The sequence below is a fragment of the Sabethes cyaneus genome, chromosome 2, assembly GCF_943734655.1.
Source record: "Sabethes cyaneus chromosome 2, idSabCyanKW18_F2, whole genome shotgun sequence".
NCBI classification, from domain to species: Eukaryota; Metazoa; Arthropoda; class Insecta; order Diptera; family Culicidae; genus Sabethes; species Sabethes cyaneus.
This window is the reverse complement of record NC_071354.1, coordinates 129,475,493-129,501,349: the sequence shown is the minus strand read 5'-3', so window position 1 is coordinate 129,501,349 and position 25,857 is coordinate 129,475,493. Positions and strand designations below refer to the sequence as shown.

General features: G+C 40.5%; 1 protein-coding gene across 1 annotated transcript in view; it reads right to left on the bottom strand.

Moving 5' to 3' along the window:
* Nucleotides 1-25,348, bottom strand: part of LOC128738563 (GTP-binding protein 1) — a 94,827-nt gene extending 69,479 nt beyond the window's left edge. The window contains exons 1-2 of the mRNA XM_053833800.1: nt 25,175-25,348; nt 6,956-7,278 (exon numbers count right to left, since the gene is read on the bottom strand). Of these exons, the coding sequence (XP_053689775.1) occupies nt 6,956-7,241 (286 nt within the window). The 5' untranslated portion in view covers nt 7,242-7,278; nt 25,175-25,348. The remainder of the gene's footprint in view (nt 1-6,955; nt 7,279-25,174) is intronic.
* Nucleotides 25,349-25,857: the final 509 nt, after the last annotated feature.

Here is a 25,857-nt window from a genome sequence, read left to right as displayed (position 1 = left end):
AGCCGCGTTGGTCAGAAAGTAGAACCGCCACCAGTGGTAAAGCGAAATAAATTAGCTCAATTAAACTGCTTTTTTGCATGGCTTATGGCTTGAAGAACGAAAATTAAACATACGAACATTTCCGCGTGGCTGACAGGAAAAGCACCACGGCGGGTTCGAGAGCTAGCCGCAATGGGCACTAAAACTCCGCTTGCGCCTGAGTTTGCGAATAAACTTCCGCGGAAAAAAGAACAGATGAAAAACTCACGGGAGGAGTGTAATTTACTGGTCGGCAGAATAAGAGAAAGTGATTGGAGAGTTCGCCTAGGGAAATAGAGTAGGTGGGGAAATTTTTCTCAATACCTCGTAGATTGATAAACAATTCAAATATCAATGATCGAAACACATTTTCAGTTAAAATTATATCGCAATATGAAACCTAGAATTTTATTAAACACCGGGAAAAACCTGGAAAAATCAGGGAATTTGGTTTTTCGTATCCAGTTGCCACCCTGCAAAGTGTCAGCTCATGGCATTCCACCGAACTGTCAGCCCAATATTGTTCGAGTACAACATTGATGGTCATGTACTCAAGAGAGCTGATAAGGTCAACGACCTGGGCGTTGTTCTTGACCCTAAACTCAGTTTTAACGTTAATCGCTCGACTGTCATTTCCAAAGCAACCCGGCAGCTCGGTTTTATATCCAAAATCGGACGGGATTTTAAGGATCCATACTGTTTGAAAGCCCTGTATTGCTCTCTGGTGAGACCGCAACTGGAAAATGCATGCCTGGTTTGGTCTCCTCATCAACTCGCTTGGACTCTGAGAGTTGAACGAGTGCAGAAGAGATTCATTCGCTTAGCACTACGTGATCTTCGTTGGCGTGATCCTGTGAACCTTCCGTCGTATCCTGATCGGTGTCGCCTCATCGGTCTTGATACCTTAGAACGACGCAGGAAAGTCCAGCAGGCTGTATTTGTCGCTAACGTGCTCAACGGAGATATCGATTCTCCGAACATTCTTTCGATGCTTGGCTTTCGTGCTCCTCAACGTTCTCTCCGTTCCGCGGGATTACTGCAACCTCAGGCGCACCGTGCTTTATTTGGATTCAACGAACCTATCGCTGCCTGTATCCGTGCGTTTTCCTTGGTGGAACACTTGTTTGAATTCGGTGAATCCTCAAAAGCATTTTATAATAAGGTAGTTAATAGTAGAATTTTATAAATGACTGCAATTTGCTATATGTAGTTAATATTCAATTATTATTGTTATTATTATTTGACCATGAAAATGTTTATTTGATATGTGAAATGTAATGTGTTATTTGTAATTTGAATTTGTACATAGTTAGAAGATGACGGGGTTTTTATGCCTACAAGGGGATGGTCTCTATTTAGCTTTTCCCCGCCCAAACCAATCTTCCATGGAGACCTAACAGGTCGGATGGATATGAACCAATAAATAAATAAATAAATAAATGTTGTTCCCACGAGACGCAAGGGACAACAAAGATCGACCGTACCAGAGCCCCGCATGGCACAGTAGGGGCAAGATGCCCAAGGCACTCCGTTCGCGACTGGCATGTTTTCACCCCTCCAGCCATTCAGTCATCGGCACGCAGTTAGACCTTGAATTAGGGGCTCTTGATTTACCGACCCTCACGGCAGGGTCAGGTCCCGTGGCTCAATTTTTGCCTAAACGTACAATTCGGCACCAACCGTCAAAGGGCATAACTGCAGAATGTGTAAACAGACCGATTGAGAGTCGCTCTCTCTCTCTCTCTCTCTCTGCTAATTCAGCAGAGACAATAACTCTCCCTCGGTGTGCCCAGACTCCGCAGCCATGCCCTCCGAAAAACCGGCGCCGAACTGCAAGATTAGGTAGCCGGAAACCACACGGCGAGTGTTCCACCTTCTCTGTCTGCGTACCACAACCAAGGTTGCGCACCACCAGTTGCGCAACTTTGGCTGCCGTACCCCAGCCGGCACCACGTGGAGGTAGAGATAGGAGTTAGAAAACAGAGGTGATATATTCGCACATGTTCACTCATTTGCCAGCCCAAAACACTGCGAATTAACCTGATAGATACCTGAAAGCCGAACAACGGACAGAAATCATTGTCGGAGAGCACGCAATTGCCACAACGCGTATGCTTAAGCATCTTGGAGTGATGATAGATGATAAGCTTGACTTCAAAGGTCATGTCGACTACGCCTGTGAGAAGGCAGTGAAGACTATCACCCAAGCAGCACCATTTGTTGTATGAAGGGTTACGCAACTATAATTGAAACATTCAAGTATGGTAAAAGTTCGCATCAGTTACCTTTATCGAACTGTTATGTGATTGAAAAAGCGCAAGAGGTGGTGCCTATATGCAACCAATTGTTACACATATGTTTTATGAAACATCAATGCGCATTATCTATCCATTCGCGACTACGATATTAGGAGATTTTAAGCCTGTTCGCACTCCCACGAAATCCTATGCCGCGTTGTCAAAACTTGCGTGAAAACAAAAACAAAAATACTTCCTTCTCTTTTTTTTCTCGCACAAAAACCAATGCGCGTTATCTACATACAAGCAAGTATTCGCGACTACGATGCTAAAAGAGATTTTAAGCCTGTTCGCATTCACACGAAATCCTATGTCGCGTTATCAAAGCTTGCGACTACGATACTAAAAGAGATTTGAAGTCTGTTCACACTCACACGAAATCCTATATGTCGCGTTGTCAAAACTTGCGTGAAAACAAAAACAAAAATACTTTCTTCTCATTTTTCCTCGGACAAAAACCAAACAATTATGAGCAACTTTGTAATCGCGAATTATGTTTAGTGGGAAGCAAATTTCCTCTCTGGTCTCCAAGACGAAAATTGTTTACATTAATATCCTTAATGCAAAACAAAACTTTAGTTTTTTGGGCCTGTTATGAGCTAATCTTCATGCCATTCAAAATTTATCGTGCAAAATATAATTTTGCTTTGTATTATTTGATGCGCCTCGTGAAAGTTATTAATTTGTTAATTTTCAAGTTTAAAGAATTAATCCAGCCAGATTAAGTATTCGTTAAATATGGCGGAATATGATGTTACATTGATTGTATTTGTTTGGTTACATTTTATTTAAAAATATGCCGTAATCAACATGATGCAACATCATGTGACATTATTGTTTAGCAATGACATTATAATAACACGATGTTGCGATGAAGTTTCATGTTACTAGATAGGGGTAATAGGGGCATAATGAGCATACGGGGCAAAATGGGCCATCGTTCGTTTGGGCATATTGGGCAATCAATTTCGCTAATTTGATTAATGAACTTGTTGATAATGTTCTTAATAAGCATCTCAACAAAAATCACGTCCAAATTCGTTGACATGTCTGAGATATTGAGAAAAAGCTCGAGCCGATTCAGGATTGTAAAAATACTATAAGAATTGCAACCCACAAAATAAGCTCTATAGCCATTTGTTGCGTGCTATGGACTTCTCCACTCCATGTAAGGTTACTATTACCATATATGAACAATTACTTTGTATAATTGAGATTTTTTTTTTGTTTTATCGCATTATTATAATTATTTTTGATTAGCATAGCTGTAAGGGGCATAATGAGCATGCCTGGCAATGTATTTGTACATAACCAATAAAGGTTGGAAAGTATAGTTACTATATATATAGTTCGGCGGATAGAAAACCAGGCGAATTGGCATCCCTGATTTATGAAATTAAATTTGAAATTATGGTGAAATGTGCAGGTTTTTACGAAAAATAATCACTGGCGGGTGTTGAAAATGACTAGTTCTATGAAAATAAAGTGTGTTTTTTTAACATTACTCCTGCATTTTGGATTTTGAAAAGCTTTTGGCTCCGCTTTTGACGTTTATTTGGTTCCCGATTTTCTATCCGCCGAACTATATATATAGTAACTATACAGGAAAGTAATATAAACATAAAAATGACACAGTCAAGTATAATGTTGCGTAATTGTAAGACACAATCAACCCGAAAATAGTGCTTACAGAGCAAAAGTTGTGTCTTTCATCTATGCCACTTCAACTGCCATGTTGCCTATGTTGTTCAACTGAAAAAAAATCGGTAAATAGAAACAATCATTAAACAACCGCTGAATGAAATCAAAATAGTCACCATTTCTCTTTTCTTCTATATGATATAATCTTTTATGTTATTTTCCAGTAAAAACTGGCTAAAATGATAAGTTTAACTAACGTGCCCATATTGCCCCGTATGGTGGCCCATTATGCCCCGTATGGGTTTTGAACGAAGCAAAAAGTATCATTTTTTAAACATTTAAATTTGATGGCTGTTCATAGTCAAGCAATATTCTAACATTGTTAATTTATCAAAGACGTCAAATCGTAAGTTTATGGCAATTATTAGAATTTTGATTACGCGCTACATGTTTTATTTTAAACAAGACTAAATAGCAACATGGAAGATGTTGCAAGTGCTGCTTGGGCAACGCGTTAACCAGAATAATGCCGAATAGGTACGGGCCTACTAGCAGTAAACGGCTACTACTGGACAGCGTATCATCGTCAGTACTACGATATGGAGCTCAATCCTGGATCGCAGCGCTGCGAATCAAGCGGAATCGTGTAAGGCTAAATAGTATCTTCCAGCTCATGGCCGTGAGAGTATCCAGTGCATACAGAACCATATTAATGGAGGTAATATGTGTTATCGCCAGAATGCTTCCCATCTGCATCATCCTCGAGAAAGATAACGAACGCTACATACAAAGATACATCAAATAATTTCGGCAACTGGTGAGAGATGAATCGTTGGATAAATAGCAGCAAGATTGGGTCAGGGCCGAGAACGGTAGATGGACGTATAGGCTCATACCGTTTCTATCGACCTGGTTAAACAGGAAGCATGGGCAAGTCAGCTTTTACTTGACGCAGTTCCTGTCGGGGCATAGTTGTTTCAGGCAGTACCTGCACCGGTTCGGACACGCAACGACACCTGCTTGTCCAGAATGTGGAGAAATAGAAGAAACAGCGGAGCACGTTGTCTTCGAATGCCCAAGATTTGCCGCGGTGAGAAGCGAGATGCCACCTCTAACCGTGGATGACATTAATGTAGTAAATGAAATGTGTCGGAAGAAGAGTATTTGGAATGCAGTCAACAGTGTAATAGGACAGATTATGGTGCAGCTGCAACAAAAATAGAAAGACGACCAGCGGATAAACAACGCTAATTAGGACACCTGGACAGACGTTGTGGAAGCGGAGAGGCAAGCATGAAGCAGAGATACTGTGGGTGGTCAGTAGGTCGCCATCCTTAGATCGGTGCACGTCTCGATAGGTGAAGTGGAAGCGAAGTGGTGAACTCGACGGAAACTCTGTGAGGAGATGGAAGTCATGACGGTCGCCATCTCTGGATCGGTACATGTCTCGACAGAAGCAGAAAAAGTGGAAGGTCTAACAACATGGATTATCATCAAGCATCCGGGAAAAATCCTGCGAGGGTGGCTGTGAAGCCGCCATATCCGGATCGGTACACGTGTCGGCAGGTCTACGGAGCAGTGTACAGACCCACCCTCCCCACGAAGTAATACTTAACGGTAGTTCCAGGGGGAGGGGAGGGGGGGTTTAGATCAGGCGCCCGTGAGGTTTTTAGTGAGTTAGAGTCCCACACTGTGCCACGCGATGTAAACACACATTATTAGTGTGCCTGGCATAGAGCGTTTCCTCACGTAAATAACACACACACACACACAAACAGAAAATGTTCAGTTTTCGAAACTGAGTCGAATGATATCTGACACTCGGCCCGCAGGATCTTCTTGCCATTTCCGGTTTTTCGAGTGATTCTTATTTCTTTATACTATATATTTATATAATAGAAAGGCAAAAACGAGAAACTGTATTTAAAGAACGATGTTTGTACTGACGCAGTTAACAAAGGAAAGAATCTATTTTTGGTTAGTTTGAATAATTGCCACGCAGGGCGAATAAGTGTTGTTTGATAGAAAGAACACTCTAGAAAATCGACACGTCTCTTCCACGGGTAAAATCATGTAAACTTCTGTACAGCAACTTACATGAAATTCAGATGCTAGTTACAAAGCCACTTCCCGTGCCGGATCATTACAAAATTAGTATCAAAATAAGCGGAAAAGACAGAATCAGAATCAAAATCTGAAATGAAAAAATAATGAAATTTTTAAAAGTTATAGTCGTTTATGTCCCCTTAAGAATCAAAAGCAAAGCCTTGGGCTTAAACGTCTTTTCTAAGACTTGACCCTTCTTTATCGACAGACTTCACATCCTATCCTAGAGTACAGGTCAGTTACGGGGCTAGTGCAACAATCCTAAGAATCTTAAGAATCAATAGTGTTCTTCATTTGGGTCAACGCGTTCAAGATTTTCCAATTGGTGCAAGAATATTGAAAATGGATCGGGCTAAGCTATTAGCGTTTGAAACCTCTTTTCGAGAAAGAATTTTTGGAATGACATCCTATCCCAAACCTTGCCGTAAGACGTAGTCTTACATCAAAACGTCTTGTTTTGTAGAAGTTGTGAGTTTGTGACCTTTTGAATTTTGTAAAATTTTAGCTTGTTCTCATCATTTTGTCTAACCCCTGAGTATGGTGTTTATTAAAATGTACGATAAACACAAGATTTAAAGTGTTATGAAAATTCAGGTACCGTTAACGCACCTAATTCTGCACATGGCGTCTATCGCACCTCACATTTCAGTCCAAACTTTCAAATTCCCGCAAATTTTTATCTTCATTAACACATCTAGAAAATATGTGTACATAGAGTTATTCATTTGAGAATGCTGTGATTATTAACGAAAATACGCGGTTCACAGAATTAGGAACTATGCACAGAATTAGGTATGTTTACGGTATTATGCCCAACAAAATATAGGTATCTGTAACAGTCTGACTTTTTCAATGTTGGTGTTATTTTGCTTATTGAAAATGGAAACACTCACCTTCTCCTACCCCGATTTCATAAATAGTCTCTCCACGATTATCTGCAATTCTTTCTTTTAGCTTATTTTTCAAAGCTTCAGACTGCTCTGTTGTTGGATCAACTAAAACATTTTTGCCACGTATACACGAGTAGTCTATTTTCGGTTTGTCGTAAAGTAGTTGTTTTGAGACATCGGCTAAGTTGACCTTCACTACCGAAGATGTGGATGTTTCACTGGGTAATTTCTCTGTAGCCACCGTGGGTTTTACTCCGCATTTTAAAGTTTTATTGCGTACATCCCCCATGTGGTCTGTACATACAGTACCTTTAGTTCTAGTGAATCTGTACAAATATGAGAAATTATAAATGCATATAATTAATTAGAGTAATAGAATAGAATAAAAGTAATAGAGGTCAGTAGATCTAGGAAAATAAATAAACCTAGATAGAGGTGATCTCTACGGGGAGCTGCCCCCCGCAGTGATCGGCGCTTCCGACGGCAGGTCGGCGGCAACACTTGGTTTTTGGTGGTCTTGAGGTCTTGTTATTGATTAATGTTTAATGAAAGAGTCTAAAATTTCTCGAGTTCAATTAGGTTTTGAGTTACGCAAAAATTTCCGTTTTATTTGTATGAGTGTCCTTATCCCCCTTCCACAGGGGTGAGGGGTCTCAAACCATCATTAAAAAAATTCCTTCCTCCAAAACCCCCACATGCCAAATTTGGTTCCATTTGCTTGATTAGTTCTCGAGTTATGAAGAAATTTGTATTTCATTTGTATCGGAGCCCCCCTCCTAAAAAGGGAGAGGGGTCCTAATTCATCATTGAAAAAATTTATGCCTCTAAAAACACCCAAATGCCAAATATGGTTCCATTTGATTAATTAGCTCTCGAGTCATGAGGAAATTTGTATTTCAATTGTATGGGAGCACCCCCTCCTAAAGCGGGGAGAGGTTTCAATTCACCATAGAAAACACTCTTGTCTCCAAAAACACCAACATGCTAAATTTGGTTTGGAAATTTGTATTTCATTTGTTTCGGAGCCCCCCTCCTAAGAAAGTAAGGGGTCCTAATTCATCATGGAAAAAATCCATGCCTCCAAAACCACCCACATGCCAAATATGGTTCCATTTGATTAATTAGTTTTCAAGTTATAAGGAAATTTGTTTTTCATTTGTATAGGAGCCCCACCTCATAAAGTGGGGAGGGGTCTCAATTCACCATAGAAAAAATTCTTGTCTCCAAAAACACCCACATGTAAAATTTTGTTACATTTGCTTGATTAGTTGTCGAGTTATGCAGAAATTTGTGTTTCATTTGTATGGGAGCCCCCCCCTCTTAGTGGGGGGAGGGATCTCTAACCATAATAAGAACCTTCCCTGGCACCAAAAAGCCTTACATGCAAATTTTCACTTCGATCGGTTCAGTAGTTTTCGATAAGGAACATACGAACATACGGACGGACAGACGGATGGACGGACGGACTGACGGACGGATGGACGGACGGACGGATGGACGGACGGACGGATGGACGGACGGATGGACGGACGGATGGACGGACGGACGGACGGACGGATGGACGGACGGACGGATGGACGGACGGACGGACGGACGGATGGACGGACGGACGGACGGACGGATGGACGGACGGACGGACGGATGGACGGACGGACGGACGGATGGACGGACGGACGGACGGATGGACGGACGGATGGACGGACGGACGGACGGATGGATGGACGGACGGACGGACGAACAGACAGACAGACAGAAATCCATTTTTATAGGTATAGATTGGCAAGCTTTGATCATGAGGATTCCCATAAACTATGGTTTTTGATTCCATCTTCTAAAAATCGACTACTTTATTTGAGTGATCGGAATTAGGAGCTGATCGGAATTACCCAGTAGAATCAATATACAGTAGAGATTTGTATAACGCGGATTTGTAGAACGCGGATTTGTAGAACGCGGATTTCTATAGCGCGGGTACCACGATATTTCTTTAACGCGGTTTTCCGCGTATAACAAATACACGTAGCATATGGATATTGAGTTAATTGGGGCTAAATTCGAATTTTGAGCGATTTTGAACAGATACGACCATGGTGTCTTTTAAGAAGTTGTAGAGCATATAACAGTTGACTTTCTAAGTGATATACGGAAACCACAAAGTTACGGGTTGGCCTGCTGGAGGTTCCGGAATATCCGTTGAAATTTTCGTATTGGTAAAGTTGGTTAAAATTGGTAAAATATTTTTGAAGTAACTAAGGTCGGGTAATTGGTAAAAAAAAAAGTAATAAATAAGTGACCTTAGGAAGCCGTAAGGTGCTCCTCCGGAAAATTCAGAATATATCGTGGATATTTTGAGGGTAATTTGACTATAGGCTAGTCTACTAGAAGTATATTTCGACTATTTGTGACTCAATTTGGCCATTGGATGGTTCACCGGGAGAAAATTCAAACCTTACCTAAAATTGGTCACTGGAAATGCAAATGTTTTTAATTTGTAACAGTTCAAAATGAAATGGAATATCAGCAATCCTCAACTAAATAGGCCGCTCACGACTCGACACGGCCGCTAAAACGTTCACTGGAAAATTAGGATTTGCCGTCTAGGTATTAGGCACTTTGCACAATAAGTGAAAATTCATGTTGAAGTCTGCGCTACAATTTGAAATAGTTTTGAAATAAAACATTTCGGATTCAGAAACAGAAATGATGCAAATACTGCAAATGTTCGCTGACAAATAAACGAGGTTATTTCGCAAGTTTGTTGAAATCACCAATTTCGCTAGTGTAATTTGATAGATGTGGTATAGTAAACTGAACTACCGGTAACATTTACTATACTTACAAATCTAATAGCAAATATATCAACTTTTGTATAAGCTCTTTACCAGGTATTGCGCTCTTTTGGAAAAATTTTAACAGAAATCTATCCATCGTGGTTAGCCATGGCCATTCCGTAATCCGCGTTGAAGGGATCTAATATTTTTATGGGTTTTGCCTGAGAAAAAGTGAGAGAAAAGTATTATTGCTATTGTTTTCACCTTTTCCTGGACAATTCAGAATGGAGCTTCTTGTAAGAGCGAACAAGCTACGAAAACTTTGTTGCCTTCGTCAACGCGATAAACAGTTCGATGCCCTTGATCATCAATTTTAATCATTTAATGTCGGATCTTTCGATGCATTTTATAGTGGCCAGGTTGAGTCACAAACCGCTGAATTTATATTCCTATTTCACATTGTTCAATTCGAGGTTGAATGAACATAATTCCGAACTCAAAGAACAATTTTCGCTTGATGACCACTTTTACGGATGTTGCGGATTTGGTCCGGATCCGGATGGCTTCTCAATAGCACGGATTGTTTACTTTGGTTATATTACGCCAAATAATAAGCCATAGGGATTTTAAAAAGAATTTTGAAGCTATGAGAAGATTTCACAGAAATGAAAATTTAGCGGATGTTCCGGAAACTCTGGAAGACCAAGAGGGGATTTTTTCTGTCTCACCAAGCACCTGTAAGATGGAAAAATATATACTTGACATCTTTCCCAAAGGAACCATGGTCGTGTTGATTCAAAATTTCGTAAAATTCGGGTATAGCCCCAATTAACTCAATTTCCATATGCTACGTGTACTTGTATAACGCGCTTCATATAACGCGGTCCGAATTACCCGCGTTATACAAATATCGACTGTATATAGAATGCCAGTGGCGCTGTTTTTCCACAGGACTCATTGTGGTAAACATAATGCTAACAGTCTGTATCAAGTCTATGAATCGGGAACTTCATTGTCAAAGTTGCTCATTGTTATTTATCTGTTCTTTATCTGTGCAGAAAAGAAAGCAGAAAAGATTGGGTTAAAGGTAAATACGTCTAAAACAAAGTACATGCTGGCCAGCGGAACCGAGGCCGAACGACACCGCTTGGGCAGTAGTATATTGATCGACGGCGATGAGTTTGAGGTAGTCGATGAATTTGTCTACCTTGGCTCACTGGTAACGGCGGACAATGATACCAGCCGTGAGATTCGGAGGCGTATTATCAGCGGAAGTCGTGCTTACTATGGGCTCCACAAGCAATTGCGGTCGAGCAGACTAAGTCCCCGTACAAAGTGCACCCTGTACAAGACGCTTATTAGACCGGTTGTTCTCTACGGGCATGAAACATGGACAATGCTCGAGGAGGACCTGCGAGTGCTCGGAGTTTTCGAACGACGAGTGCTAAGAACGATCTTCGGCGGCGTACAGGAGAACGGAGTATGGAGGCGGAGGATGAACCATGAACTCGCACAGCTCTATGGCGAACCCAGTATCCAGAAGGTGGCTAAAGCTGGACGGATGCGATGGGCAGGGCATGTTGCAAGAATGCCGGACAACTACCCTGCAAAGATGGTGTTCGCCTCAAATCCGGTAGGAACAAGACGACCAGGAGCGCAGCGAGCAAGATGGTTAGACCAGGTGGAGCGAGATCTGGCGGAGAGTACTCGGTGTCCGCGGAATTGGAGAGCGGTAGCCCTCAAGCGAGTTACATGGAGAAATTTTGTTCAACAGGCTTTGTCTTAGGACGGCAAGCCACCTAAGTAAGTAAGTAAGTAAGTTATCTGTGCGCTGGTTGGTGCTGTCATCAGTGCGCTTATCGCTGTGTTTTCATGCAAGTGAAATGTTTTTAAACGTTCTTTTTCTTTTCGTCCGGGCGAGTTGAATCCCACAACTGAGCTCTTTTGCACCGGTTTTTTCAGAAATTTGAAGCAAACAAAGTTTCCAACCTCATTACTTGGCAGCCATATTTGAAATTTTAAACCGGTTGTCAAAGTTTGACAATGAGATTCCCCTTTTGATGAATCTCAGGCACACACACATATGCATATATAATGTAAATACATTATCTGAACATGTGTGATGTGTACCGCGCGCACTGCAGCGACACTGGCATTCTGTATATATTCATTATACTAATTACCCGCGTTCACGGTACTTTTTTAATTTTAAAAAATCGATTTTTTTTATTATATCGAAACATAACATTTTGAGAATATGTGTTTGAAACCGCTTCGATGAATTCCAAAAAATGACAAAGTTACAGCTATTTGTACCGCGCATGTCTGGAGCGATTACACAGCGAATAAAAACTTCAACGCCGTTTTTATCGAAACCAGGCCTTCAAAGTCGGTACCATAAATATCTCAAGAACGGCTCAAGCAATTCTCGCGTCACTTTTCATTTCGTCCAATGTAACAAATGTAAACAAATCCGGTTTATCACAACAAATTATTGCTCTTTTTAAACTCTATGTTATACAAAAACACCTGCCCAAATAGAATTATTTTGAGGTGAAAAAATTAGCATTATCAAAATGTCCAATGTGCACATTCGAATTACGAATGACTGACTGTTACTTCGGTCGTTCTCATCTGATGTCCAAAGTGCAAAAAAAATCAAAACAAACCCAATCTGTACATTGGACGTTTAGCAAGTGAAAGTTTTTTTTTCGCATTTTAAGTGAAACAAGCGGTCTAATATTGAAAAATAACCTCGAAAATAGCGTAGCACGGCAACGCACGTATTTTACGGTGATTTCGCTTAATTTATGTGCAATAGCCTGGAAAAATCAAACCGTCCAAAGTACAGCATGAGATGGTAAACAGTCCAATGTAACTTTTTCCATAATAAACCAAAACTGCTTAGTTTTAATTAGATTTTTAAAATCTCCGTTAAATATTGAATGTTATTATTCATCAACCACGTTGAGTGAATGACTGAAAATTATTTCATTTTGAAACAATTTAAAATTCAATTCGAAGAACTTCGATCTCGTTTTTCTCAATATGGTGGAATTGTTACATTGGACGAAATCAAAAGTGACGCGAGAATTCACTTTTTCGACTAAAAAACTAACTTTTATGTTTGAATGTCCGCCATTTTGTTGTGCGTTCGAATTTAAAAAAAGAAAGGGTCAAAGACAAGGTAATTTAATATACTTTCATGTCGTGTTGAAATTTTTCATTTCGGATAAGCCCCCAAGCGCCAATCCATGGTACCGCAAATCATGTTTTTTCGAATGATCATCTCCAAAAAGCCGTAGGGGAGAGGGGAAGTGGTTCACATATGAAAACAGAAGTGTAAATCTATCTATACCTATAAATAAGGATTTCTGTCTGTCTGTCTGTCTGTCTGTCCGTATGTTCCTTATAGAATCGAAAACTACTGAACCAATCGGCATGAAAATATGCATGTAGAGGTTTTTTGGGGCCAGGAAAGGTTTTAGTGATGGTTAGAAACCCCTCCCCCCATTAAGAGGGGGGGCTCCGATACAAATGAAACACAAATTTCTCCATAACTCGACAACTAATCAAGCAAATAGAACAAAATTTGGCATGTGGGTGTTTTCGGTGACAAGAATTTATTCTATGGTAAATTGAGACCCCTCCCCTCTTTATAAGGGGAATTATAACACCTCTCCTCTTTAAAAGGGGGGGCTTCCATACAAATTTCCTCAGAACTCGAGAACTAATCACGCAAATGGAACCAAATTTGGCATGTGAAGGTTTTCGAGGGCAATAATATTTTCTATAGTAAATTAGGACCCCTCCCCACTTTAAGAGGGGGGGCTCCTGTACCAAAGAAACACAATTTTCCTCATAACTCGAGAAGTAATTAAGCAAATGGAACCAAATTTGGCATGTGAGTGTTTTTGGAGACAAAAATTTTTTCTATGATGAATTGGGACCCCTACCCGTTTTAGGAGGGGGGGATCCTATACACATGAAATACAAATTTCCTCATAACTGAAGAACTAATCAAGCAAATGGAACAAAATTTAGCATGTGAAAAATTTCGAGGGCAAGAATATTTTCTATGGTGAATTAGGACCCCTCCCAACTTTAAGAGGGGGGGCTCCTATACAAACGAAATACAAATTACCTCATAACTCGAGAACTAATCAAGCAAATGGAACAAAATTTGGCATGTGGGTGTTTTTGGAGACATTATTTTTTTCTATGATGAATTGAAACCCCTCCCCACTTTAGGAAGGGGGGCTCCTATACAAAGGAAATGCAAATTTCCTCACAACTCGAGAATTAATCAAGCAAATGGAACCAAATTTGGCATGTGCCAGTTTTCTAGGACATGAATATATTCTATAGTGAATTAGAACCCCTCCCCACTTTAAGAGGGGGGGCTCCTATACAAACGAAATACAAATTTCCTCATAACTCGAGAACTAATCAAGCAAATGGAACCAAATTTGGCATGTGAAAGTTTTCGAGCGCAAGAATATTTTCTATGGTGAATTGGGACCACTCCCAACTTTAAGAGGGGGGGGGCTCCTATACAAACGAAATACAAATTTCCTCATAACTCGAGAACTAATCACGCAAATGGAACCAAATTTGGCACGTGGGTGTTTTTGGAGACAAAATTTTTTTCTATGATGGATCGGGACCCCTGCCTACTTTAGGAGGGGGGGCTCCTATACAAATGAAATTCAAATTTCCTCATAACTCGAGAACTAATCAAGCAAATAGAACCAAATTGGGCATGTGGAGGTTTTTGGAGGCAAAAATATTTTCTATGGTGAATTAGGACCCCTCCCAACTTTAAGAGGGGGTGCTTCTACACAAATGAAATACAAATTTCCTCATAATTCGAGAACTAATCAAGCAAATGGAACCATATTTGGCATGTGGGTGTTTTTGGAGGCAACCATTTTTTCTATGATGAATTAGGACCCCTTACCTTTTTAAGAGGGGGGGCTCTCATACAAACGAAATACAAATTTCCTCATAACTCTAGAACTAATCAAGCAAATGGAACCAAATTTGACATGTAAGTGGTTTTGGACGCAAGATTTTTTTGTATGGTGAATTGAGACCCCTCTCTTCTTCAGAAAGCGAGTTATGGCCCATCTCCCCTTTAAGAGGGTGGGCTTCCATACAAATGAAATGCAAATTTCCTCTTATCTCGAGAACTAATCAATCGAATGGAACCAAATTTGGCATGTGGGAGTTTTAGATGGCAGAAGTTTTTTCTATGGTGAATTACGACCCCTTCCCCTTTTAAGAGGCGAGCTCCCATACAAATGAAATTCAAATTTCCTTATAACTTGAGAACTAATCAAGCAAATGGAACCAAATTTAGCATGTGGGAGATTTTGGAGTCTTGAATTTATTTTACGATAGTTAGAGACCTCTCACCCCTGTGGTAGGGGCATGTGGACTCTCATACAAATAAAACAGAAATTTTTGGGAAACTCAAAAACTAATCGAACTCGAGAAATTCGAGAATCTTCCATAAAACATTAGTCAATACAAGACCACAAAAACTATCTATAATAACACTAGATCATTCAGGACGAGACGGTCGCGAGTGTTGCCGGTGACCCGCCGTCGGAAGCGCCGCCCACTGGGGGGCTTGCAAAACTTGAGATTGTGACAAAGATCATCCGAGATTCATGATTTATGTACAACACAGGTTAATTTGTGGCAATACGAAGTTTGTCGGGTCAGCTAGTATTAGTATAAAATGCAATGTTTAGAATGCGACAAACCCGAATCGATTCGCCCTTCGCGTTATCGAGAAAAAAATATTTGAAATAAGACAAAAAATATGGTGCCAAAAGTACTATGCCCCCTTAAGCTTTATAATAAGGCTTCCAATTTATGTGTGAATATTATAGTTGTTTATTATCCCATTTGGATTAACTAGCAAATAAAAAATTTGAAAAATCGTAAACAAAAAGCCCAATAAAGGTACAAAAATAATGGCAGTAACGCAAATCTGGCTTATTACTTAGATATTTGTAACCAATTAAATGTAGCCATTAATACTGCATTCGAGCAATATAATTCCAAAACCGAAAATGAATTAGAACGTCATCCAAAAAATTTCTTTATTTACGTTAAAACTAAATTGAAATCGAACAATTCTGGCTTTAGTTTTCAAAAGGTCGCATAATCAACCCTTTTGCATGGATTATGCGACCTTCTGAAAACTAAAGCCAGAATCATCCGACAGAAATGTATCTCAATGGAACGATTGCTAATAACCCATATGAAATTTGCAATCTATTCTCAAATTTCTTTCAAGGAACTTATACTACTTTTTTGGAAACAGATCGGGATTACAGATATTTCGGCGAATTTACTGCAGATATCGCTATCAAAAAAATCGAAGCACGTGTCATTTTAGAAGGTTTAACTAAGTTGGATGCCTCCAAAGGCTGCGGACCCGACGGTATTCCGCACGTGTTTTTGAAAAAGTTAGCATTAGAACTTACAGCTCCATTGTACTGACTTTTTAACATGTCACTAGAATCCGGCAATTTCCCTAAGGCATGGAAAGTCTCATACCTCATTTCTATCTTTAAAAGCGGTAAAAAATCTGATATAAGTAACTATCGAAGAATTGCTATTATTTCTTATATCCCCAAACTTTTTGAAGCAATCATTAATGAAACGTTGTTCAATCAAGTCAAAAATAGAATATCTTACATGCAACATGGGCTTTACAACTAATACAAATTTAATTGAGTTCGCTAGTTATTCGCTAAATGCAATAGACAAAGGGAGCTATGTCGAAACACATTGCATCCTTAGTGAGCAGTAATGCTCTTTATTTATTTATTTATTTATTTTGTTTCTGTCCATCTGACCTTATGGGTCTCCATGGAGTAACCAGATGGGGAAAAGCCCGATTGAGGCTATGCTCATATGGGCGTAAAAATCCCATCATCTTTTAACAAAAAATACAGTTAAACTTAACATAGCGCATTACAAATAAACATTAACATTGTCAAATAAATAAATAACATTAAACTACATACAGAATATTATCGTCACTTATATAGTTCTTCCATTTAAATTTTTTTGATGAAACTTCTGCGTTGGTTCCCCAAATTCAAATAGGTGCTCCACCAGAGAAAACGTGCGAATACAAGCTGCAATCGGTTCGTTAAATCCAAACGTAGGACGGTGCAATTCCGTTTGTAGTAATCCAGCAGAACGGAGAGAACGTTGAGGACCACGAAAGTTTAGCAGAGATAGAATGTTCGGTGAATCAATTTCTCCATTCAGCACCTTAGCAATAAATACAGCTTGTTGAATTTTCCTACGACATTCTAAGGTGTCAAGACCAAGTAGTCGACACCGTTCAAGATATGGAGGCAGGTTCAAAGGATCACGCCAGGGTAGGTCACGTAACACTAGACGAATGAACCTCTTCTGCACTCGTTCAATTCTCAAATTCCAGGCTAGTTGGTAAGGAGTCCAAATCAAACACGCATTTTCCAAAAAAAGGTCCTAATAATGAGCAATATAAAGGCTTTAAACAGTGTGGATCTTTAAACTCTCGTCTAATTTTCGAGATAAAACCGAGCTGCCGAGTTGCTTTAGAGATGATTTTTGTACGATTCAAATTGAAATTAAGCTTGGCATCGAGAATAACTCCAAGATCGTTGACATGTTCAACCCTTTTGAGCACTTGATCATCAATTTTGTATTCGAATATAACTGGGTTAACAATGCGATGAAATGTCATGATCTGATAATTTGCTGTACTAACGATCAACCAATTCTTGTGGCACCAGTTTACGAAAATATTCAACAGCTTTTGAAGATTATTTATTTATTTTTCAACTTTTTTGCGGCGTGTATTATCATGTCCGTAGTGATTTCAAACGTACTCAAATCAATCAAATCAAGCGGTACTGATTCGGAAGCTATATCGGCGTCTAATTCGGAAGCGGCGCTGTTGGCGAAGACTGATTCAAAAAACTTCGAGTAAGAACTCAGTGAAAGCGACAAAATCAATTTTGCGGTAATTCAAAGCGGGCATACTATTCGCAGGCAAAATATGGGCTTTGTTTTTCCTGCATTCTACCAACATCGAAAGAACTACCGGGGGATGGTGCGGGTCAACAGGAACAAGTGGAGTAACACAAGAGTCGACAACGCAGTCTTGCTCAGCAGAACAAAAAATCAAATCAAGCATCCGATCAAGATGATTTAATTGATTATTCACTTGACGCAAATTCAAAGAGTCGGTGCCATCTATCAGCGCCGCACTAGCAGCGGCCAACGGGTAAGCGTAATGAACTGGCACACCGTGGTTAACCCATGTAATACGAGGTTGATTGAAATCACCACATTAAAATAATATCGCCTGCTGACTTTTTAACGCACAGCTCTGCCACAGAAGCAATATGCAGGTGACTGTAAAGGTACCAGTAGGGTAATTTGGGAGAATTTTGACACCCTAAGCAAATCACCTATTATCTCGAAATCTATGCATCAAAACTTAAAAAGTTTAATCGTATACTGAGATTTACTTGTTTTCTGTTTACCAGCGGGTTTTAACAATTGTATCTAGCTTAGTTTTGCTAAAATAGGTTAAAATAAAAATAATGATTTTTTGGCATCAAAATTTTGTTTGGGGTGATATGGACACCCACTGGGGTGAAATGGACAATGTGTAAAAAAAACGGTTGTTTTCAACGAAATAACATATTGAGGCTCATAGCAGATTTTTGTGTTTGACGAGGTGTTCGGGTATAGAAATAAACTATCCCTCATAGGGAGCGAAAGACACGGTATTTAACATATAAAACGTGTATTATCTTACTAAAACATGTCGCGTGTAACGCTCTACTGGTTAATATAAAAACGGAAGTCATTTTACTATGACAATTATCACACACACATATAAGCGCCTACCAGCATCATCCTATAGTGACAGGGAACTGTCACTGGAGAGCCCAGCGTCGTACGGAGCGCACATACAGGAGGGGCACTCCGACAAAATAGAGTCGTCTCCAACATCTCCCCTCTTAATAAAGGTGGTACGGGTCGAACCACTTCGGCGGCCTTCGATTTCTGGAAGATCGCCGAAGAACTCTTTCCACCGGATCTGCCTCAACTGCTGATTCAAATTCGGTTGAAGCTGATGATGTTGATGTTGACGTTGATGGAGACTGGATAGACGACAACGGACTCAACACCGGATTCTGCGGCTGATCAGGCCGCGGACTAGATACTGCTTGCTGTGGTGTAGAAGTTTGCAATGTTCCAGACGATTGTGTAGCAGCTGGCTCGGATACTGGCGCAGCTGGATCAGGAAGTGAAGCTAGAGGCCAGACCAGGTCCTGGCAAGTTCCAGCCTTCAAGTAGAACATCCAAGGCTAGCTTCTGTTTGCAACTGCTGACTGGGTTCGCTGACTGGCTGGGTACTGAATCGGTCACGGTTCGGCTTCGTAACTGATTGATGTGTGAACGTAGCATTCGGTGATTCTCAATCCACACATTGTACATGACGTCTCCCAGGCGTTGACATACGACACCTGGTGCCCATTTCCAACAGTTTCGTGTGTAGACCTTGGCGTAGACTAGATCGCTTTTTCTGAAGCACCTTGGCTGTTTGTCCGGAATGGCTTTTGGTTCCGGCTTCCGAACTGGTGGCGGACGAAGCAACTCGAGGCACGTTCGGATTTGACGTCCAAACATGACTTTAGATGGTGATTTGCTTTCCGGTAAAGAGCGGTTTGGCGTGCTCCGGTAGGTCAGCAAGAATATGTCCAAAGCTTCTTCGATGTCTCCTCTCCCCTCTTGAATTTTCTTGACGGTGCGTTTGAACGTATCCACGAACCGTTCGGCTTGCCCGTTCGACTGTGGATGGAACGGGGCTGTTCGTACGTGTTCGATTCCATTTGACATACAGAAATCGGCGAACTGAGCACTGGTGAACTGCGTTCCATTGTCCGATACTAAAATTTCGGGCATCCCAAGACGAGCAAATAATCCACGCAGGATACTGATAGTAGCGTGAGCAGTAATACGTCGAGTTTGTACCACTTCAGGCCACTTAGAGAAGCTATCGACGGCGATGAGATAATATTCGCCTTCGACTGGACCGGCGAAATCGACATGCACTCGTTGCCACGGACCAGATGCTTTGGCCCATGGGACAGGATCCATGTGAGGAGGAGATCGCGCGACGGACGCACAATGCGGGCAAGTCTTGACGTAGGCCTGTACTTCTTCGTCGAGCGAGGGCCAGTACACATAGCTTCTGGAGAGTGCCTTCATCCTGTGGATGCCAGGATGTCCGAGGTGTAGTTGTTTCAGGCACTGCTTGCGGTACTGGGATGGAATAACGAGTCGTTCTCCGAACAGGATGCATCCGTCCACTAGGCTGCGCGATTCTTGTCTGGCTTGGAACCGCTTGAGTTCCGGTTCGATGAGTTGCGATTGTGGCCAACCATCACGAATGTACCGAAAAACCTTGCGAAGAAGTGGATCGGACTGCGTACCCTGTGCGACGACTCTGAAACTGAGAGGAAGAGTGTTAGCTGAACATGAGGCCACAGACCTGATATCGTCTTCGAGGCGGATGCTGGCGATGACGTAGTCTTCCTCTGGTTTCGCATGTTGATCGATGAGACGTGATAGGACATCAGCGTTACCGAACTTGTTGGTCGCCACGTACTCGTGGCGACTTCGCACTTGCACAGAATCCTTCCCGATGCCCGATTATGCCACAATCGGAACATTTATGACTCTTAAACGTGCAATAGCGAGTGTAATGAAACGAGCCACAAAACCAACACGGTGATTTGGGTTTGTTTTTGCCGTTTTTGCTATCACTTGTATCGGTTTTGGTTGCCAGATTTTCTCGTTTCCTGAAATGACGTTTCACTGCATTGACTTGACCGAAACCAGAAGCAGTCTCGATCATTGCGTTATCGTGTCGAAGGTTGTCTAATCGCTGGCTTTCCTCCGACAACTGTTCTAGAGTGACGTCATGTTTTTCCTCGATTTTTGAGAGGAGTCGCGTTCGTAGTTCAGCGTCATTTTCTGATTTGAGTCCGCAGACGTAAATTAGACACTTAAACTCTTCTTCGGTGAGCTTTCCTAACTCGAACTGGACACAGGATTTATTCACTCGGCAGGCAAACGCAACGTGATCCTCCGTCGGATTTTTGAAAACTTGAAGGCATCTATACCGACGACTGATAACGGACTCTTTCGCACTAAAAAGCCCATTTATTTTCTCCACTGTTTGGGCGAATGTAAAATCCTTTGGCAACTTGGGAAGGATAACTGGCATACCTTTCGTGTTCCACTGCACCCATCTTCCGTAAGAGTAGACGGACTTTGGCTGGGTCATTTAAACGAAAGGCGTCTTTCGCAAAGAGATCATCGTAGCGCGAATACCAACTAGCGAAAGTGAGATTGCTTTCTACTTCATAATGAAACTCTTTGATGTTCCCCGCAAGAGAGTCCAAAATTTGTTCGGGGTTAGGTGGTACTTGCACATTTATTGATGACGTTATGGTGCGAAGGAATGCCTGATGCCGTTCTTCGCTCTGCTGGAACCGTTCTTCCGATCGCTGTTCATTCTGCTGTTGCCGGAGAAGAAGCTGGTTCAACTGCTGCTGATATTGTGCCTGCTGCTGCTGCATCATGTGCATCATCTGTGCGAAGAGGTTATCTGTGGACTGCTGCTGTTGCTGCGGGTGCGGAGGAGGTACGAACGGTGGTTGCTGCTGCTGTTGAGGGACCTGTCCGGGATGTTGCTGGATCCGCTGACGGTCCGCATCTTGGAGCTGCGGCTGGCCGTTTTCCTGGGAGAATGACATCTCTCCCCTCCGTCTTTTGCGTGGGGGTGACGGAATTGTTGGTTATGTTTTCCACGATCACTGACACTCGCGAAAACCGCAAACCAAAACCGACCCAATCGTCGCCACTTTTGTGTTTGACGAGGTGTTCGGGTATAGAAATAAACTATCCCTCATAGGGAGCGAAAGACACGGTATTTAACATATAAAACGTGTATTATCTTACTAAAACATGTCGCGTGTAACGCTCTACTGGTTAATATAAAAACGGAAGTCATTTTACTATGACAATTATCACACACACATATAAGCGCCTACCAGCATCATCCTATAGTGACAGGGAACTGTCACTGGAGAGCCCAGCGTCGTACGGAGCGCACATACAGGAGGGGCACTCCGACAAAATAGAGTCGTCTCCAACACAGATAACTTAGGAACACTAACTAGTAATAGTGTTTCGAGCTCAATTCCATCTATCTGAATGGAAGAGCCAGTTCATAAGTTATACCAATATCTCTTTAGTTTTTTCGCAAGTAAACAAAACCTTATTTCGAAGAATCTAGATCTTATCTAATGTCTTATTCGACATTTGTCACATGCAAGTGCTCCTGCATTAGTACCTGGTGGCTCAGAGAGGGTGGTCAAACCTAAAGCTGAAGATATAATGACAGTTCGACATATCAATTGGGATAAAATAGTTACGATAATAAAATGAATGTGACATTGCATTTTGCACAACCATAGACATTCACGGATTAGTCCCGAGTGGCTCAAAAATCACAAATTTCAATATGAATCCGAGTATGAGGGAAAATGATCAGAGAAATATTTCGTTCAGTTAGTTCTGAAACACATCGAAACCCGATTATTAAAAGCCCTGACTTTTGTTGCGAATGTTCCCTTTGGCGATTGGCGGGATTGCAAATACTCTCAAATACTCAAAACCCATTCTTGATTGTCTATAATGATCTTTTCGGTGGATTCTTGTTTTAACATCACATGCACATCTTTTTTGTACTTTTACGGTATCTAGAATTAATGAGACCGAAGAAATGGTTTAAAATCAACTGGACCAAACAAACTGTCCATTTCACCCCACACAGCATACAATATGGGTTTAAAAAATTGGATTTATTTTTATACAATCTAGCTATAATTTTCTATCAAACAGTTTCTCTTATGTAGCCAAACAAAACTGCCCTGCACAATAATTTGAAAAGTTTGTTAAATCACTGGAAAAACCTTAAAACCTAGAGCATCAAAATTACATTTGGCGTCGTTTTAGGCAGTTGTTTTGTTTACATTTACATTTGGCGACACCTGTCAAAGTTAAGCCCAATTTTTTTTACGTTAATAATGGTGTAAGAAGATAAGGAAAAAGTTGAGAATAATGTGAATGCAGATGAACTGCTACTTTCCGAGATAAAGCACCTGTCCATTTTACCCCAGGTGTCCAAATCACCCCAAACGACCCTACACTGTTTGCTGAATCATCCAATATTTGATCTATTTCATCAAATAAATTTGAAAGCCCGTGTACTGACCCAACCAAATATTCGAACAAATTTTGTTTTTCAAAATGTCGCCGAGCTTTTCCAATAAAATTTGGCTGTTTATGAAACAGTGTAATATGCCAATCAAATTAAATTTGTTTTCGTAACATTTTCGCTGTTCGCCGGTTTGTTTGCTTGAAACTTATCAAAAAAGCTCACAATGTTTATTATTCGAACTGCTGTCAAAATCGAATTTGGTACAGGAAAAATAGTGCAGAAAGGAAGTTTTGCAAAGGAAATGACACTGGAATAAATCAAGACATTATTGAATCAATAGTGAAAAGTTAAAAAAAATCATGAATAATGAGGAAATCACTTTATAGACCTGTTTTTCGAACATGATTTGTTTAACGGGAAATTAGCACTCATTAACTTTTCGTCGGAGAGCCCAATTTCGGAAGCAGTTTTGGACCCAATAGCTGGGGTCTGGTTGTAAAAATGTAAATACTGCCTTTTTCTTGCCAATCTGAGCATAGCGAATATATTGCAAATTGCATCAAAAACGCGAAATGCAAGAAACTTGCAGACATTTTGCAAGCAAACTGACACTTGCAATAAGTTGACATAAATATTTGACAGCTCGCTGCTAGCATTTTACTTGTAAACTGTTTGCAAGATTTTTGCATTTCGCGTTTTTGATGCAATTTGCAATATTTTCATGAACAGAATTTTTGTTTCAAACAGAAAAACTGCTTCTGAAATTGGCAGAATCGATGACGACTAATTTCACCTTAAATATTGTCAATTGCAAGGAAAATTATACCATCCAAAGTGCGATATCGCTCATAAAAGTGCTATTTTGCATTAAATCGTTTCGGTATGTTCGGCGCACTTATTGCTTGGAAGATAACGAAAAAGTGCGCCGAAGATACCGAAACGATTTAATGCAAAATAGCACTTTTATGAGCGATATCACACTTTGGATGGTACAATTTTCCTTGCAATTGACAATACCCTCTAAAATTGGGCACTACTACGTATACAATACTACATATGTCAAACATTATTCTAGTCAATCTAGCAAATAAATAGTCAGCATGTAAACGTTCATTTCAGGACCGAAAGGCTACATTCTGGCTACAGGATCGCAAATTGTCACCTCACCTAAAAATGAGAATAGGGCCCGAGGTGACAGGAAAGTGAAAGAAGTGAGGTGAGGTGGAGTGACTGTGAGAATAGGGCCCCTCACCTTACAGGCCCGAGATTCACGTTTTTGGGCTGCTGATTTCAAAAATGATATTGAAAATGTGAAATTCAAAATGGCTGACCCAAATTGGTGTCCTTTTTTGCATGGGCCCTTCGTTTTGAAATTTGAAGTCAATTTGGCTTAAATCGACACAAATTTGTAGCTAATTGCCCGATACATAACTATATAAAAAAATTTTGGGTGAGGCGGTATGGACTGATGTAAAATAGCTGCACAAAGAGTAGGACTGTAGACTAGTTTGTGCCTCTGTACCTGTAGGGCAACCAGACAACCCTAGTATTTACACAATATGCACATTAAACTTTATTCTCTATTCATGCATACGAAACGATGGTGTAGAACAGGGATGGCCAAACTGCGGCCCTTCGTGATGATTCGTGCGGCCCGCGGACTGATTTGAGGGATGGCAGACTTATGAATATTTTTTTTACGATCCTAAAAATCGGCTTTTGTTGCCGCTTTTTTTACATATTGGTATGCGCAAAAATGGCCAGAGGTCATTGCGGCCCGCGGACTCATGGGATGATCTGATTTGGCCCGCATCACGTTTATGCCTGGGCACCACTGGTGTAGAACGTACACAAAGTTTAATGACGTATATACAAGCGTGCGGCTTGCCACTTGCAGCCTCATATGTAGCATGCTCAAATAGCAAAAATAGCTAGCCGCTTTAATCATGTATTTCCAACTAGAAAATAAAAATCAAATCATCGCTGCGTAGAGATTACAACTATTTGTGTAATCGTAAAAGGTTTAAATGGTTAACGCAGGGTTTGAAATGCTCAGAAAGCAAGTCAAAGAACAAATACAGAGAAAGGTACATTTAAGACATATTTAATTTAATTAAATATTTTTACCTATGTCCTGCAGGCAAGTTTCACAGAATAGAAATTTTATATAGCAGCAATATTTATCTTCTTCTTCACTCTGGTTTTTGAAGGGCCAGTTACTAAGACTATATGCCCACAATATTTATCAACTATGAGTAATTCCAATTTCGCACAAATTATTTATTTCAAGCACAGAAAAAATGACAACAAAACAGTTTTATGTCAAAATCAAACCGACTAAACCTGAGGGGTTCCTAGTACGGTGTACAATTGCACAGTAATCCGAGATTACGTACACACTCAACCTCGGTTATTCAAAATTGAGTAAAAAACTACTCAGTTTCAGAAAAACCGTGTGTACGCAAAAATAAGTAAAGGTGCTGTCACTCAAAAATGAGTAGTTTTTGCTCAGTTTTATTTACTTGGATAAATGGGTAGAAACTACTCATTTTTGATTAACCGAGCATTTTGTCAAAACAGAGTAGTTTCTACTCAGTTCAATTAACTAGATTAATGGGTGGAAACTACTCATTTTATTGAGGGGAATTGTTAGAAAATACTCATTTCGAATATGTTATTTCAATTAAAAGATCTAATTTTTTATGATGTATTGTGCTTTGCAGCTGTACCTGGATTAATCCAGATTATTTTCTCTAATGCCAATGTATATGACAAAACAAAACAGCAGCATTGCAGTTGTCACTCTCTCT